The sequence below is a fragment of the Calliphora vicina genome, chromosome 1, assembly GCF_958450345.1.
Source record: "Calliphora vicina chromosome 1, idCalVici1.1, whole genome shotgun sequence".
In the NCBI taxonomy this organism is placed as follows: Eukaryota; Metazoa; Arthropoda; class Insecta; order Diptera; family Calliphoridae; genus Calliphora; species Calliphora vicina.
The window spans coordinates 10,037,133-10,055,182 of record NC_088780.1 but is presented as its reverse complement, the minus strand read 5'-3'; the positions used below and the strand labels follow the sequence as shown (position 1 = coordinate 10,055,182).

General features: G+C 24.2%; 1 protein-coding gene across 1 annotated transcript in view; it reads left to right on the top strand.

Annotated features, from left to right (window-relative positions):
- The window catches only part of Delta (neurogenic locus protein delta), a 35,215-nt gene that overhangs the window by 3,700 nt on the left and 13,465 nt on the right, over nt 1-18,050 (top strand). Inside the window, exons 2-3 of the mRNA XM_065498958.1 lie at nt 10,631-10,942; nt 15,557-15,623. Of these exons, the coding sequence (XP_065355030.1) occupies nt 10,631-10,942; nt 15,557-15,623 (379 nt within the window). The remainder of the gene's footprint in view (nt 1-10,630; nt 10,943-15,556; nt 15,624-18,050) is intronic.

Below are 18,050 nucleotides of genomic sequence, written 5' to 3'. Positions count from 1 at the left end.
TGTTGTTCCCTTATTTATGCTTTACATACATTTTTGGCTTAATTTCACATAACTGTTGATTTAATCATACTCTGTTTGTAATTGTTGCTGTTTGTTGTTGTTATAAATTATTAATGCAATATTGTTGTTGGTGTTTCTGTTAGTGTCTTCTTGTGCTGGTTCTTGTTGTTGCTATTTTTCCTCTTCTTCTTCTTAGTTTGTACTATTGTTTTCATACATTTTCTTTAATGTAAACACACATACTTTACATAGCTTTATTTATACCTAAAGTACCTAATGTAAAGTTGTTTTTTTTACTCTTTTACTTACATTACTTTACTTACTCTGCATGGGAGTGTGTTGTATGTTTTGTATACTTAGAAAAATTAAAAACACTGTTAAAAAAAGAAGGTATTTATTCAACCTGTCACAGGTTTTTTTTATATATTTTTAAATTCAGTTACTTTTTTTCATACCTACATCACACACATCGCCTCAGAACTGGTAACGTTGAGCTTGAGTGATTTGCACTCTTTTTTTGTTTGTTTCTGTACCAGCTATTTTTTTCTCGTTTTTCTTTATTATTTATTGTTTTTTGTAATAGAAATTGTTATAAATATCTGCCAGAAAAAAGGTAAACATTAAACTTTGTTGTTTATTACATGTTTGTTGTGTCTTTATTTCATTTTTTTTGCTTTTGTTTATAATTCTGGTGTGTCATTGGCAGAAAAAACATCGTATGTACAATATTAATTACAAAAAATTTTAGTTTTTTGCTGAAAATGTGCAAAATGTAATAATAAATTAAAAAAAGAGATTCTTGGGTTTTAATTTTTTGAAAAATTACTTAAATATCCAAAAATATACAATTCAAAATTTGAAATTACACAAAACTTGCAGCAATTCTGATTAAAATTTTCCTTTAAAAATTTCAAAAACTTCTTATTGGCTTTAATTTTAAGGCTGTATTTCATTGTAAAATACTTACAAATTTCAAATTTTAATTTCCTATTAGAATATTATTAAACCCTCACTCCTTATTGGTTTCAATTTTATTTTAAAATTTTTCAAAATTGCAAATTTTAAATTTATTTTCTATTATTACGTAAAATTTCTTAATGGATTTAATTTCAAGCCTATTTTCTATTTCAAAACATTTTGAAATATTTTAAATTGCAAAATAGCCTTTATATTTAAACCAATAGGAAATTTTATAAAATATGTAGTAGGTATAGATAATTTAAAATTAAAACCTATAGAAATGAAGTTTTAGAAATTTTATAAAAGAAAATTTACTAATTACCTAGAAAGATTTACAATTTTTTTAGTTAGAATTGGTTAGAAAATCATATTCTTATAAAAACCACTTCCTTTTTTTCAACGTTTTAGTACCTACTAATTAGAAATTCTTTATTGAAAGTCTAACTACATTTTAATATTAATAGAAAATAGCCTTAATTTTTTTTTTAAAACTTCATTAACTAAACAATTTTATGAATTCTTTTTCAAATTTCTGATTTTAGCAAAAAGTACGTTTTTTCCTTTTTATAAACTTGTAACAATTTTAGATTTTTACGACTTTCTTGCTTAATTGTGATTTGCTAACAAAAATTCGTTAATGAATTGCTTAATTTTAAACTTAAATTTTATAGATTTTGAAGAAAATTTCATGTTTTTTTCAAAAAAAAAAAAAACTTTTTTATGCATTTTTTTGTCCTAATTTTTATAAAATGGATTTTATAGATTTTGAAAAAAAATTTCCTGTTTTTTTTTAAAAAGTACTTTTTTGGTACTTTTTTTATTTTGTTCCAATTATTTTAAAAATTTAAAATTCTTTCGATATCTTATTGATTTTTAAACAAATTTCTGGTTTTTTCAAAAAGTACTTTTTTATTTGGTACTAAATTTGATAAAAATTTTACAAATTTGGCTCCAAATTGTTTAAGTATTGAAATTATGAAATTTTAAATACGTTTTGGCTGGATTTCTATGGTTTAAACTTCAATTGTATGGATTTTTAAGCAAATTTCAAGATTTTCTTAAAAAGTACTTTTTGGTACTTTTTTCATTTACGTTTAATTTTTAAAATTTTGTAAAATTCTTTGAATGATTTGCATGATTTTAAACAAATTATGTACAAGTTTTTATTTCATAAAGCTTTTTAATTGAAATTTTTATACATTTTCAAGTTAATTTTATAGTTTTTTTCAAAAAGTACTTTTTTATTTAGGTACAAATGTTTAAAATTTTGTAAAATTATTTTAATTTTATCAAAATTGCATGTTTTTATGCAAAGTACTTTTTTGGTACTTTTTTATTTTTGGTCCAAATGTTCTTGCTTTAAATTCATTATTAAATAATTTCATCTTTTTCTACCTATTTTGTAATTTGTTTGTAGGATTTACTTTTGATAGAATTTCCTTTATTATTTGGTTTTAAATATTTAAAACCAAATAATTGTCTTGTCTTTTTAACTTTTCCCTTTTTTGGTTTATTTTTACTTTTAAATTAATTCCCCCTTAAATTTTACTTTTTTTTGTTTAAATTATTGCATAAATTTTTATTTTAGGCATCTCATTAATTTGTTTCTACTCATTTAACCAACTCATTAACATTATTTGGCTAATTTTTTACACTTCCGTTTTATTTCCTCTTTTTTTTATAAAAAAAAAATACATTTTATCAAACCCAAACAAAAATTCATATTAAAAATACAAAAAATTACTAACTTGACGCCAAAATCTATTATAAAATTATATAGGAATTTTCTTAGCTTCTTTTTTCTTTTATTTGGTTGCAAAATAAATATAACTTTATCCACAATTCATTAAAGAAAACACACACCACAAATTTCGCATCCAAATATACAGCTGTTTTTCTATATATTTTTTTTCCTCTATAACTGCTTAATATTTTAGCTTTAGGGCTTTACAAAAAACACCGTTTCGTTGTTGTTGTTGTTATTGTATTGTTGATTTTTCATGATCATTTAATAAATAAAATACACAAGAGCATAATTTCTGAGAGCCATACAAAATAATAAATGAGTTTTTGTTTTCATAAGAGAGCGGCTTTTGTGTTTGTGCTCAAAACTTGTTTTTGTTTTTTGTAATTTTGTGTATATCACAATTTCTTACAACAGGCAGCTGGAATTTTAAGTATAAAAATAAATTATTTTTGCAAAAAATTAAAGTTTTTTTTTCATTGCTGCTACATATTAAACTTAAAACAGATGTTTTTTATTTTGAACAACAATTTACATAAAAAGAAAATGTTATTTCCATGTTTATAACAAAAAAAAAAACAAATTTCATTAAACAAATGTAATAATTTTAATTAAAAATATCATTTCAATTGTAAATTATCATTTGTTATGTTGAAAACCAACAAACCTCCCCTCCCTGGCTGTTTAAGTTTGACTCTACCTGTTGGTTTTTAAGCTCTTCTTTGTATTGTTTTTTTTTGTTACTCTTTGCTGTGTGTTAATTGTTGTTCCCTTATTTATGCTTTACATACATTTTTGGCTTAATTTCACATAACTGTTGATTTAATCATACTCTGTTTGTAATTGTTGCTGTTTGTTGTTGTTATAAATTATTAATGCAATATTGTTGTTGGTGTTTCTGTTAGTGTCTTCTTGTGCTGGTTCTTGTTGTTGCTATTTTTCCTCTTCTTCTTCTTAGTTTGTACTATTGTTTTCATACATTTTCTTTAATGTAAACACACATACTTTACATAGCTTTATTTATACCTAAAGTACCTAATGTAAAGTTGTTTTTTTTACTCTTTTACTTACATTACTTTACTTACTCTGCATGGGAGTGTGTTGTATGTTTTGTATACTTAGAAAAATTAAAAACACTGTTAAAAAAAGAAGGTATTTATTCAACCTGTCACAGGTTTTTTTTATATATTTTTAAATTCAGTTACTTTTTTTCATACCTACATCACACACATCGCCTCAGAACTGGTAACGTTGAGCTTGAGTGATTTGCACTCTTTTTTTGTTTGTTTCTGTACCAGCTATTTTTTTCTCGTTTTTCTTTATTATTTATTGTTTTTTGTAATAGAAATTGTTATAAATATCTGCCAGAAAAAAGGTAAACATTAAACTTTGTTGTTTATTACATGTTTGTTGTGTCTTTATTTCATTTTTTTTGCTTTTGTTTATAATTCTGGTGTGTCATTGGCAGAAAAAACATCGTATGTACAATATTAATTACAAAAAATTTTAGTTTTTTGCTGAAAATGTGCAAAATGTAATAATAAATTAAAAAAAGAGATTCTTGGGTTTTAATTTTTTGAAAAATTACTTAAATATCCAAAAATATACAATTCAAAATTTGAAATTACACAAAACTTGCAGCAATTCTGATTAAAATTTTCCTTTAAAAATTTCAAAAACTTCTTATTGGCTTTAATTTTAAGGCTGTATTTCATTGTAAAATACTTACAAATTTCAAATTTTAATTTCCTATTAGAATATTATTAAACCCTCACTCCTTATTGGTTTCAATTTTATTTTAAAATTTTTCAAAATTGCAAATTTTAAATTTATTTTCTATTATTACGTAAAATTTCTTAATGGATTTAATTTCAAGCCTATTTTCTATTTCAAAACATTTTGAAATATTTTAAATTGCAAAATAGCCTTTATATTTAAACCAATAGGAAATTTTATAAAATATGTAGTAGGTATAGATAATTTAAAATTAAAACCTATAGAAATGAAGTTTTAGAAATTTTATAAAAGAAAATTTACTAATTACCTAGAAAGATTTACAATTTTTTTAGTTAGAATTGGTTAGAAAATCATATTCTTATAAAAACCACTTCCTTTTTTTCAACGTTTTAGTACCTACTAATTAGAAATTCTTTATTGAAAGTCTAACTACATTTTAATATTAATAGAAAATAGCCTTAATTTTTTTTTTAAAACTTCATTAACTAAACAATTTTATGAATTCTTTTTCAAATTTCTGATTTTAGCAAAAAGTACGTTTTTTCCTTTTTATAAACTTGTAACAATTTTAGATTTTTACGACTTTCTTGCTTAATTGTGATTTGCTAACAAAAATTCGTTAATGAATTGCTTAATTTTAAACTTAAATTTTATAGATTTTGAAGAAAATTTCATGTTTTTTTCAAAAAAAAAAAAAACTTTTTTATGCATTTTTTTGTCCTAATTTTTATAAAATGGATTTTATAGATTTTGAAAAAAAATTTCCTGTTTTTTTTTAAAAAGTACTTTTTTGGTACTTTTTTTATTTTGTTCCAATTATTTTAAAAATTTAAAATTCTTTCGATATCTTATTGATTTTTAAACAAATTTCTGGTTTTTTCAAAAAGTACTTTTTTATTTGGTACTAAATTTGATAAAAATTTTACAAATTTGGCTCCAAATTGTTTAAGTATTGAAATTATGAAATTTTAAATACGTTTTGGCTGGATTTCTATGGTTTAAACTTCAATTGTATGGATTTTTAAGCAAATTTCAAGATTTTCTTAAAAAGTACTTTTTGGTACTTTTTTCATTTACGTTTAATTTTTAAAATTTTGTAAAATTCTTTGAATGATTTGCATGATTTTAAACAAATTATGTACAAGTTTTTATTTCATAAAGCTTTTTAATTGAAATTTTTATACATTTTCAAGTTAATTTTATAGTTTTTTTCAAAAAGTACTTTTTTATTTAGGTACAAATGTTTAAAATTTTGTAAAATTATTTTAATTTTATCAAAATTGCATGTTTTTATGCAAAGTACTTTTTTGGTACTTTTTTATTTTTGGTCCAAATGTTCTTGCTTTAAATTCATTATTAAATAATTTCATCTTTTTCTACCTATTTTGTAATTTGTTTGTAGGATTTACTTTTGATAGAATTTCCTTTATTATTTGGTTTTAAATATTTAAAACCAAATAATTGTCTTGTCTTTTTAACTTTTCCCTTTTTTGGTTTATTTTTACTTTTAAATTAATTCCCCCTTAAATTTTACTTTTTTTTGTTTAAATTATTGCATAAATTTTTATTTTAGGCATCTCATTAATTTGTTTCTACTCATTTAACCAACTCATTAACATTATTTGGCTAATTTTTTACACTTCCGTTTTATTTCCTCTTTTTTTTATAAAAAAAAAATACATTTTATCAAACCCAAACAAAAATTCATATTAAAAATACAAAAAATTACTAACTTGACGCCAAAATCTATTATAAAATTATATAGGAATTTTCTTAGCTTCTTTTTTCTTTTATTTGGTTGCAAAATAAATATAACTTTATCCACAATTCATTAAAGAAAACACACACCACAAATTTCGCATCCAAATATACAGCTGTTTTTCTATATATTTTTTTTCCTCTATAACTGCTTAATATTTTAGCTTTAGGGCTTTACAAAAAACACCGTTTCGTTGTTGTTGTTGTTATTGTATTGTTGATTTTTCATGATCATTTAATAAATAAAATACACAAGAGCATAATTTCTGAGAGCCATACAAAATAATAAATGAGTTTTTGTTTTCATAAGAGAGCGGCTTTTGTGTTTGTGCTCAAAACTTGTTTTTGTTTTTTGTAATTTTGTGTACATTATTATTTCTTGTTGTTGTTGTTTGTGTTTGTAGTAAATGTGTGTGCTTGAAGAATATCATCAGCACCATCAGTGTATTTTACTTTACTTTAGTTTATTTTTATTTTACGAGTACGGACGACATATTCCTCGTGTACTAACTATACAATAATAACAATAGCAACAACAACACTACCATCACTTTTACAGTAAAAGAAGTTATAGAAAACGATGGTGATGTTGATGTTGTCAGTGGCGATGTGTGTGCATGATTGTTAATAAAAAGCTGGTGTAATGATCATTTGCCAACAACAAATCTTAATAATCATTAACAAACATTATCTTCATTATGCAGTACATATTGTAAATTAAACTCTTCTCTTTTTTTTTTTGTATTATTTTTTTGTTGCTGATTTTTTTTTTATACTCTACTAACTCTGGCTTTGTATATACAAAACTAATATTTTGTTATTGTATTTGGCTGGCTGGCTGACTGACTGGCCGCCTGTGCTAAACCATCAACATCATTAATATCATTATTATCATTGTCGTGATGATCATGATGATGATAATGATGATCATTAACATGATCAGTCACTTCATAATGATCATTTGGCTATGGTATAACGTCAGTGTATATGTATGTTGACCGGCAAATCGTATGCCGTGGGAAACAATTCGGTTTTACTTGAAACATTTTTTTATTTAGCTGGTTGTTGTCGTTGTTGCTGTTGCTGTGTGTGCTGTTGTTGCTTTTAAGCTTTGTTGTGCTTAAGCTAAAAGCAGCAATATGATGTTTGAGTAGATTTTTTTTTCTGTTTTTTTTTAATTTTTTATTTTTATTTCAGTTTTTTTTTTCTTCTTCTACTTTTTTGTATAGTTAGTTGTGTTGTATTGAGTGTGTATGTTGGTATATTTGAACAATGTTTTTGTTGTTATTTTAGTTGCTGCTTTGGCTGTCTATATAGTTTTACGTACATATTTTGTTTTGGTTTTTCTTTTTTTGTTTTAGATTTTTTTGTAAATTTTTTTCTCCGTTTTTAGCCTTAAATCGAGGAGTTTTACACATATTTTTGTTGTTGTTAAGTTTAATGTTTAACCGTGTTTGTTGTTTTGTTCTTGTATTTAAGGTTGTTGTATTTATGTGTTTTTTTTTTTAGAAAAAAAGGGAGTTGTAGCTTCTTTTTGCTATGGTTTATTTTTGTAGCCACAGCCTTTTAGCTATGATCTTTTTATGCTTGAAATAATAATGGTTTCTTTTTTGGTGTTGCTGTTTGTACCTACATATTTTAATTTGTTATGATTTTTATTTTTATAGTTGTTGTAGCCCACCACCACCACCGCCCGCCTCTGCCTGCTAGTTAGCTATCAAAACTTATTTAATGAATCATGCTTTTTTGTTCAGTTCAATGTTGTTGATTTTTTTTTTTCATTCGTCTTATTTTCTTTTATTAAATAAATACCATGATTTTATAAGCCTTTTAAATATTTAGCGCCAGCTTAAAATAGATTTTTGTTCATAAAGACAAACAAAGTTAAGATTTTATAAAAAAGTACTTTTTTGGTACTTTTTTTATTTTGCTCTAAATTTAAAAATGTTTGTAATTTCCTTTAATTTTTCATGATTTTTATAAAATTTGTTGATTTTTCAAAAAGTACTTTTTTGGTACTTTTTTTATTTTGCTTTAAATTTGTGAAATTATGTAATTTCCTTTAATATTTCTAGATATTTTGCTCTAAATTTAAAAACTTTTGTAATTTTCTTTAATTTTTCATGATTGTTTTTATAAAATTTTTTGATTTTTCAAAAAGTACTTTTTTGGTACTTTTTTTTATTTTGTTTTAAATTTGTGAAATTATGTAATTTCCTTTAATATTTCTTGATATTTTGCTCTAAATTTAAAAACTTTTGTAATTTATTTTAATTTTTCATGATTTTTTTTTATAAATTTTTATAAAATTTTTTGATTTTTCAAAAAGTACTTTTTTTTCCTTTAATTTTTCTGATTAACTGATTTCCAAAAAAGACTAAATATTGTTACTTTTTATTAAAAATTACAGTAATCTTGCTTTTTTCATAAAGATTTTTTGTTGAATTCTTTGAATTCAACACAAAATTTGGACAAATTTTACTGATTTTCAAAAAAGTACTTTTTGGGTACTTTTTTATTTATTACAAAATCTGTAACATTTTTTAATTTTCATTGGTTTTTTTATTTTTTTTTATGAATTTCTAAAAAAATTTAAATTTCAATAAAGTACTTTTTGGGTACTTTATTTAATTAAAATTAAATTTTTTGTTTGTTTTAATGTTTTTTTCATATAGTTTTATTAAATTGTTTAAATTTTTATTTCGTTTTATAAAAATTTCTCAATTTTTCAAAAAGTACTTTTTTTGGTACTTTTTTATTTACTTCAGAATTTATAAAATTTTGCAGTTTTCTTTCGTTTTTCTGGATTTTTAAAGAATATATTCAAAATTTTACATATTTTCAAAAAGTACTTTTTGGGGACCTTTTTAATCTTGTTTGGTACTTTTTGTAAAAAACTAATGTTATTAAAAATTATTAATTTTCTTATACATAATTTTAAGGCAAATCTATGGAATTTCCTAAAAATTCTTTGATTTAAAAAAGTACCTTTTCAAGTACTTTTTAACATTTTGCTTAAAATTGTTTCAAACTTTCAATTTCTTTGTATTTCTATTCAAATATTTCCTGTTTTTGTTGCCTTCAATTAAGTAATTATTAACTTGTGTTGTTAAATTTTGAGTTTTTCATAATTTAACAACTTTTCTTTTAACAATTAAATTGTCATAATTTTATTACTGTAGCTTTGTTTGTTGTGGAATAGAAAAAAAAACAGTTATAAATCTTTGTTATATTTTGTACTTGTTTTGAGCGTGTTGTTGTTGTTGTGTATCCACTAGAGTATTTAACTGCTTGAAACAATTTTGGTCTTGTAGGCCTCTACTTGACATTAAAAGAAACACTTGTTGTTTTTATTTGTTCGTGTTGAAATAGAGCTCACCATTTTTGGTTTAACTTAATTAACCATTTAAATACTTAAATACTTTTTTCATTTATTTATTTTTTTTTTTTCAAAACACAAAGTGTCATAATTTGTGCTGTTGAAGTTTAAGGTTGTTACAAGTAAATTATGAAATTTAAATTCTTTTGTTTTTTGGCTTAAACAAGTTGTTTTTTTTATTATTTCGTTTTGTTTTCAATATAATAATTTAATAATTTTATCTGTTTCAAACCATCTTTTGAGGTGGTTTTGAATTAAGAATTTTTTTTATTTTAATTCAATTTCATTTGTTTATTGTTGCCGTTTAATTAACATATTTTATTTTGATTATTGATAATTTATAAACAAAATTATGGTTTTGTTTATGGTGTTGTCAAAATGTTGAGTTTTATACCAAAATTTATTCTTTTTTAACAAGCGGTGATTTAATAAAAATGTAAAACGTTTTGCATTTAAATATTCCAAGGAATTAACACACAAAAAAAAGTGTAGCAAAACGAAAGAAGATTCTTTTTATGTCCCTTTAATAAATGATTTACAAATCTTTTAAGGAATTTTATTTCAATTTTGTTGCTTGTTTTATGGCTACAATTTGAAAAATTAAATGTTGCTGCTGTTAGTTGGTGGCAGTCAGAGAGCGAGAGAGAGGTATTTGTAAGATTTTAGTGGTGTGGTTGGTTGCTGCTGGTGGTGGCTGTTTGGCTGGTTCTTTTTATATTTGGTTGGAGTAGTGCTGCATTTTTTTTTTAGCTTTTTTGGTTAAATACCATATTGAAAGATTTATCGTCTTGTTGCAGAAGCTGGAATTTTTTTTCGCTGTTGTATTTTTGGTTTTTTTTATTCAAGACACACCAGCAACTTGAAATCCGACAAGTAAACCAACAGCCAGCCAGCCAACTAAACAGCCATGTGTCTGTTAAATTAAAAGAATTTCTTAGGAAAAAAACAGAACAAAAACAATCAACAAATTCTTTAAAAAACCCAATATATTTTATTTTATTTCTAAAAATTTTTAAATTTCCTTACTAAAAATTTCCATTTTCTTTTTGCAGGTCAACACATCCGGCTTATTTGAATTACGTTTAAAATATTTCAAAAACGATTACGGTCGCGATAGCGAGGGCCACTGTTGTAGTGGCCAATCGGATTCGGCGACGGGCAGATGTATCGGTGGTTGTAAAACACGGTTTCGGGTCTGTCTAAAACACTATCAAGCTAAAATCGATACAACATCACAGTGCACGTATGGTGATGTTGTAACACCCATATTGGGTGAGAATTCCGTTAATTTAACCGATTCGCAAGCTTTACAAAATAAAGACTTTTCCAATCCCATACAATTTGCCTTCAATTTCGCATGGCCGGTAAGTATTTTTAGCAACTCTCTTGATCTTACACAGAAAACTACATACATATTTCATATTTATAAAGTAAAAAAAGAAACATTTTGAATCTAAATTTAGTTTCCTTAAAGTAAATTTTATTTAAATTGAAAGTGTGCTTGCTTTTGCTATAGCCCCTAAGTTTATTTTAAAACAAATATTTTCTTTTTTTTTAAATGAACTCATTTTTACTTTAAATATTTATTTGCTTTTCTTTTCAAAAATTTTATCTTTTATTGATAAAAATAACTTATTTTTTTGTTTTCAAAAACAATTTGTTTACTTCAAACGTGTGTGGTGTCCTTGTATCTTATTTTTTTATTGCTTAAAAAGCATATGCCTTGGAAAAAAAACAAAATAATAAAATCCTCTATAATATTTGCACCAGCATTTTATCAAACACAAACTATGAAACTAAAGCCGGGGGGAAATGACTTGAAAAACAAACAGGGTTGAAAAATTTACTTGAAATACATATTTTTTTTTGAAACATCTGTCAGCTATTAAGCAAAAACAACCTATATGTACTACATATAAAACTTACTTTTAAAACTGAAAATTCTGATGTTGCTGACGATGAGGTTGACTTGTACGGCGACGTAGTGCATGAACATTTTAAAGGCACCATATACATAGTATGTGGTGGTAATATTAGCGCGCACGCGCTATAATGTAAATATTTAAAGTGACACATAATGTAAAAATTTCATCCCCCTTTTTGGTTTTTAAGTAAACACGAAATACGTTACTTTTTTTTTCTTATATTTATATGTACTTAAATAAAGATTTGTAACATAATAATATGAATTTGAGATATTTTTATTTACATTTTTTTAAAAAAATTTGGAAAATTTGTAGTGTTTTCCTAAATTTCCCTTAAGGGAAATTTTTAATTTTTTAGCAATATTTAAAATTGTATTATTTTTCATATTGTTTTTAAAGCTAGTTTCAAATTTCATGAAAATAAAAAATTTCCCTAAAAATTTCCCAAAAGGGAAATTTTTAAAATTCAAATCAAATCATTTAATTTTGTAAATACATACCAAATATGCTAAAATTTTCTTGATTTAGGGCTTAAATAAAATTTCCCTAGAACAAAAACCTGAAATTTCAAGCTAAATCTTAATTATACAAATTTTTAAAGCCATTCTTAAAATTTTGTTATACAAATTTAATTACTTAGTAAATTGCTTCATTTATTTTCCGCTTACAATATTTCAAGTTATTTTTTGTTTTAATATTATGCATTTTGAAAGGTTTTTTGAATGTTTGTTTAAAATTATTGAAGCTTAACAAAAGTTTATTGCAATTTTAACACTTGAGAAGAACAAAAAAATGATTGAATATTATTAAAACATTTGTATTAAATCATAATGTATCTATATTTATGGGCTTGACAGGAAATGCCTCAGACTATTTGGCAAAACTATTACAAACTCTCAAGAAGAAAACTAAAATACACACATAATAAAAATAAAAATCAAATTAAAAATTTTTCTTTGTTTTGTTTAACAAACTCTACTAAGTGTAATGAAAAGTACAAATATTAAACAAAAAAAAAAAAAGAAAAATATTTAATTTAAATGCAAAAAAAAAAAAGAAATGATCGCGTGTTTCGAGATGCTATATCAATGCGTCAACATCATTGAAGGGAAAAAAATAAAGAAGCAGCAAACCAAAGACAGCAGGAGCTTTAAATTATCAATGACACTAAAATGCTAAAAACGAGCATACCAGACACCACAACAGTCCCAGTCCCTTACATATACACAACAAAAGTAATGGCTGCCAACATGCCGAGACCAAGAGACAGTCGTCATACGTTCCAAAAATAACTTGCAACACGAAGAAAACATCATGCCAACCATGTAAATTATTTTTAAAAATACACTTAAGAGTAAAGTTCACAGCATAAAAACTCCTTCTGTTTAAATACTTATGTTTTCTACAACACCCTTAATGTATTTGCCTGTCTCCATGAATTAAAAGGAAAATTGTACTTGCTCTTTTTTTTAAAAATAGATTTTCAAAACTGTTTGTCACCCATCTTCAGGGCAAATAAAAAAGAGCCTAGAATTGCTTGTAATTAAAACGAAAATTTAATTAAAAAGATTTATTTTTAAAAGATAATAGGTCAAGTTATTGAATTCAATTAAATTAAAATAATTTTATTTTTATTTTCTCTTAAACACGTGCTAGCTACTAGCTGGTTTCTAATGAGAGTAAAAAAATTATGAAAATTTTATTTGAAATCCACAAAGTTGCACATGCGCTCGTTCTATAAACAAGTTGTATTAACAGAACCCCTTTATTACAGAGACTTTAAAAAAAGACCCTTAAGGGTTTTTTTTATTTCCAAAGTGATTATGATGACATTACAATTATTGTTGGGTCTTTTAAAATGACTTGGCATTAAGTTTTAAAAGAATTCATAATTGTATGATCTACCACCAAGAGTTGAGGCAGACAGACATATGGACGGACACTTAAAAATACGTTATGAAAAAAAGTAAAACAGAACTCATTAGTTAAGTTAAGCTTGAGTGAATTTTATAATCTTTAATGTGTGTGCAACGGTTAAAAAGTTAATGGCTACCGTAGCAGCAAGATCCTCAACTATCTCTACTACTTACTTTATTTAAAACCTAGCAAGGTGTTGTTTGTACTAGTACCTATATACATATTATTAAATTTGCCGGTTGTTTTTCTTAGTTTTTTTTTTGTAAAGAACTATTTCATATTTTTTATAGTCTTGACTTTTAAAAACAATTTGCACTCAAGCGTTAAGGTTTTTTTGAAAACAAAAAGTTATGCTTGGCTTTTCTTTAAAACTAAAACTCTGAACATCTTCTGGCAACACGTGCTGTTACAAAATAATTTATAAATTGTTTTTTTTTTCTTACATTAAGAACAAAAAGGGGAGTTTTAATTTTTGTTAAAAGTAAATAACTGAAGCAAAACGAAAGGAAATACATAGCATAGCTAGCTACTTTTTATATAAATATTTTTAGGTGACAATTGTTTGTTGCTTTAAGGCACAAAGGAAATAAGCCATTACAAATTTAAATTAAAGAAAAATAAAATACATTTTTTGGTTCTTAAAAAGTAATTTTTATGAAATCTAATAGATTTTAAAAATATTTCCTTTTTGGGAAATTTTTTTCTTATCTCTTTTGAACAGCTCTTTTAATGGAGTTTCTAAAAATATGAAAAATTTTGATTTTTTAGCAAAAAAAAAAGTGATTTATTTTTCACAATTTAAGGAAATATTGTAATTTTAAAACAATATTTCCTTAAATTGTGAAAAAATGTATGTAGGAAAATGTTTAATTTAATAGGAAATTTAAAAAAATTTAATATTTTTGATATTTATTAACAGTCTATTATAAAATTTTATATAAAAATTTTTATATAAAAATCTTGATTTTTTTGGGGAAAATGTGAAATTTATTTTACACAATTTAAGGAAATATTGTTTTAAAATTACATTTTTGTTCTAGGAAAAACGTTAATTTAACCGGAAATTTAAAAAATTGTATATTTTTGATATTTATTAACAGTCTATTATTAAATTTTATAGTTTTGAAAAAATTTCCCTTTTGGGAAATTTTAAGGAAATTTTTTTTATTCACAAATTCAAATAGCTTTTATAACTGTTGCAGCAAATACTGTAAATTTTTTTAATTTCTCTATAAAAATCTTAAGATTTTCAATAAAACCACCTTCTTTTTCTAGTTTTTTAAAAGGAAATTTTTGTTAAATTTTTTATTACTTAAAAAAACGTTGTGTAAACCATTAATATGAAATCTTTAACCAATAACTAATAGTTTTTTTTTATTATTATTTATAAACCCACACTTTTTCATTAAAACATATCAACAACAACATCTAAATGAAAAACGAAAGTTTTTCTTTTATAAACATCGAAGTAAATTTGTCATTATTTGAATGTAATCTTTGGGTTTTTTTTATATGTTTTATACATTTTACAAAATACTTTATCTAACTGTGGCTACAAGACACCTCTGCATTTTATTGCTATTTTTTTTCAAAACAAAAAAGTATTTATGCTTATGTATAAGTAAGTGTTTGTCAGTGTAACTGCCTGTTACAAGTCTGGTTTTTATGGTGTCATCTTTATACATTTACAATAGACAAAAAGCCAAACACACTGATACTACAATCGAGTGTGAATTGAGGGCGCTGTAGTAGTAGTCTCACAGTCTCTCTATGTGTTTAGAGTACATATTTCATTTGCATATGAAATGCAGCAAAACTTTACTAGCTGCTGATGATCATGATGATGATAATGACGTTTGGCGTTAGCAAAAAGCATACGTTTTTTGATACTACATACTACTACTGGTTATTTAGTGCGCCTCTACCTCGTTTTACCTCTTTTTTTAGCTTATTTTAAAACTATACGTTTGCTATGTAGGCGTTTGTTTTGTAGTAAAGTATTTTGTAATATTGAAATATTTTTTTATTATTTTTCTGTGTAAAGGCGTTAATATAAATTTACATAAATTTAATGTTTGTATTTTTTTTATTTATTGAAGATTTTTTTTATTAATAAATTTTCTATTTTATTTACAGGGTACTTTTACTTTAATCGTGGAAGCTTTACATGATACTGACAATGATAGCAATGCTCGTTCTAGCAGTAAGTATATATTTTTTTTATTTATTTATATATTGATTGATTTTTTTTGTATATCCTTGTTCCTCTTTTTTTTGTCTTGGTTTAACCCATATCCTGCTTCCTGTTTTAATCCCAAACAAAAAATCCTTGTTTTTTGTATTCTTTTACTTTTAATATCTTGTAATTTAATATCTTTTAGTTGACACTTGTTTTTTGTTTTGTTTCTCTTTTTTATACCCTTTTATTTTTAAAAGTTTTTAGAAATTTCCGGCCTTTTGTGTAAGGTTTTATAATATGTATTTGAGGGATAAACCTGAGTTTAAAGCAACGGATGTTTTGAATTGATATTTTTGTTTTTAGAAATGAGATTAGTTTCTGTTTTAGAAGAAATTTTGATTATTAAAGAAATAACAAAGTGTTTGCAGTTTCTTTGAATTTGAAAATTTTTTAGAAAATTTCTTTAAAAGTAAATTTTTTTTTTTAATTTGCAATTTTCAAAATTCTTTAAATTTCTTTTGAATTTCCATTAATTTTATTACTTTCACTTTTAATTTTCTTAGGAAATCTTTTTCTTTAATATTTCCTTGAATTTTGCTTTACAAAATTTTCACTATTTAAGGAAATATTTTTTTAGAGAATTTTTTTTTACAAATTTGAAGATTTTTGGGAATTACAACAAATTTTCCTTGTTTTAAAAGAATTTTAATTTAAATTAATGTTTGTTAAGGTTGCCTCCTCCCTTTTTTTTAAAAAACAAAATATTCCAAAGCTTTTAAAAACATGCAAGGTATCCTGCTGTTTTTTAGTTTGTACTTCATTTACCTTAATTCTTATTCAATTTTTTTCCTTTACATCCTTTTTTTAACATTTTCAAAAGATTTTTATCTTGAGTTTTGTGCCCTGCCTAACTAAGCTGGCTGGTTTGTTACTTTGATGTAATACACACAGCAACAACAAAAGCAACAAAGAATTTAATTTTAATCTCTTCTTTGGCCTGTTATACGTGTTGTCAAGGATTAATTTCATTTATTTTAAACGTTTTTCATGTTTAGATCTCCCGCATATACAAGCAAACAAACAAACAGACAGAGATTTTTGTTTAACTGCAACAAGACTGTTTAACACATACAGGTTTGTTGCTTAAGTCTTTCGTTTTTTGGTTGTTTTTGTTTTTTTTGTATTTTTTTAAACAGAAACATTTTTATTCGGTTTATTTGTAAAGCTGCCTGGCAAGTTTACGCCTGTCGAACTCTGTTTGTCTGCAACAAGTTAAAGCTGAAAAAAAGATTTAGTTTTGTTTTTTTTTTTTTTTGGAAAAAATCGTTAAACCATTAAATATCCTGTGAGTTTAAAGATGAAGAGTTTTTTTCTTTTGCTGGTCTTTTGGGTTTTATAACCATTATAACAATTAATCTTTGCCAATGCCAATGTTGTTAACTTAAAACCCGCACTGTGTGTTTTTTTTTTTGAAAAAAGATGCCTTGTATTAGGTCGTGTTAAATGCTTATCTTTTAATTTTTATTTAAAGTTTTTTTTTTATTGTTTTTGCAGAGTGGGTCTTATAAGGGTTATATGGTTACAAACTACAAAAAATTCCTTGGAATTTATCTAATTATTTCATTTAAATTTTCTTGTTTAAGTTTTTAGACTCTCAAGAGTTTTTTATCTTTTGGCTGGCTGACTTACTTGTCATTTTAAACAACATTTTATAATTATGTTTTTCTAACGCTCATTTTCCTTGTTTGTGTGTGGAAAAACACACACAACATTCACACTCTGTTTCTATATTAAAAAAAGTGCGTGAAAAAATAAACCGAATTGAAATTGGAAAACCAGCATGTGTGTTAATTTTTGCACTCAAGCGTCAAGCTTTAAAATGCTTAAAGAGATAACGTAAAATTTATTTAATATAATATAATAGACTTACTCTAAAGGTAGTTTTTCTACACAAAAATATCTTACATATTTTAGTATTTTTTTTTTTGTATTTTTCTTCTAATAACCTGTCATACCACCATACCACAGTTACCACTACTAATTCAATTGAATTTGGCACACACTCAACTCTTGCAAGCACCCAATTTAACTTGCAACATTAAGAGGAAAAACAAAAATGCCACGCAAAAATTTTTTTTTTATCTTTTTACTGGCTTAGAAAACGCAGCTTATAGATAAATTGGTTGGGTTGTATGATTTTTTTTTTGTTTATTTCTTAAAGTGTCATTTATTTTTCTTGTGTCTGCAGTTTCTAGAGTCTCTTTGGCTGTTTTAAACAGGTGGATAAATATAGAATTTGTAAATTTAAAAGACATTAGTTAATCTTTGAGAGATTTAAAAAGTCCAACCTGTTTTTTTTTGTTAGCTTTTTGTCCACAAACATTCCTTTAAAATGATAATTTTTCAAGAATTCATAAAATTTTTATAAGCCTGGGAAAGTTTTTAAGAAAT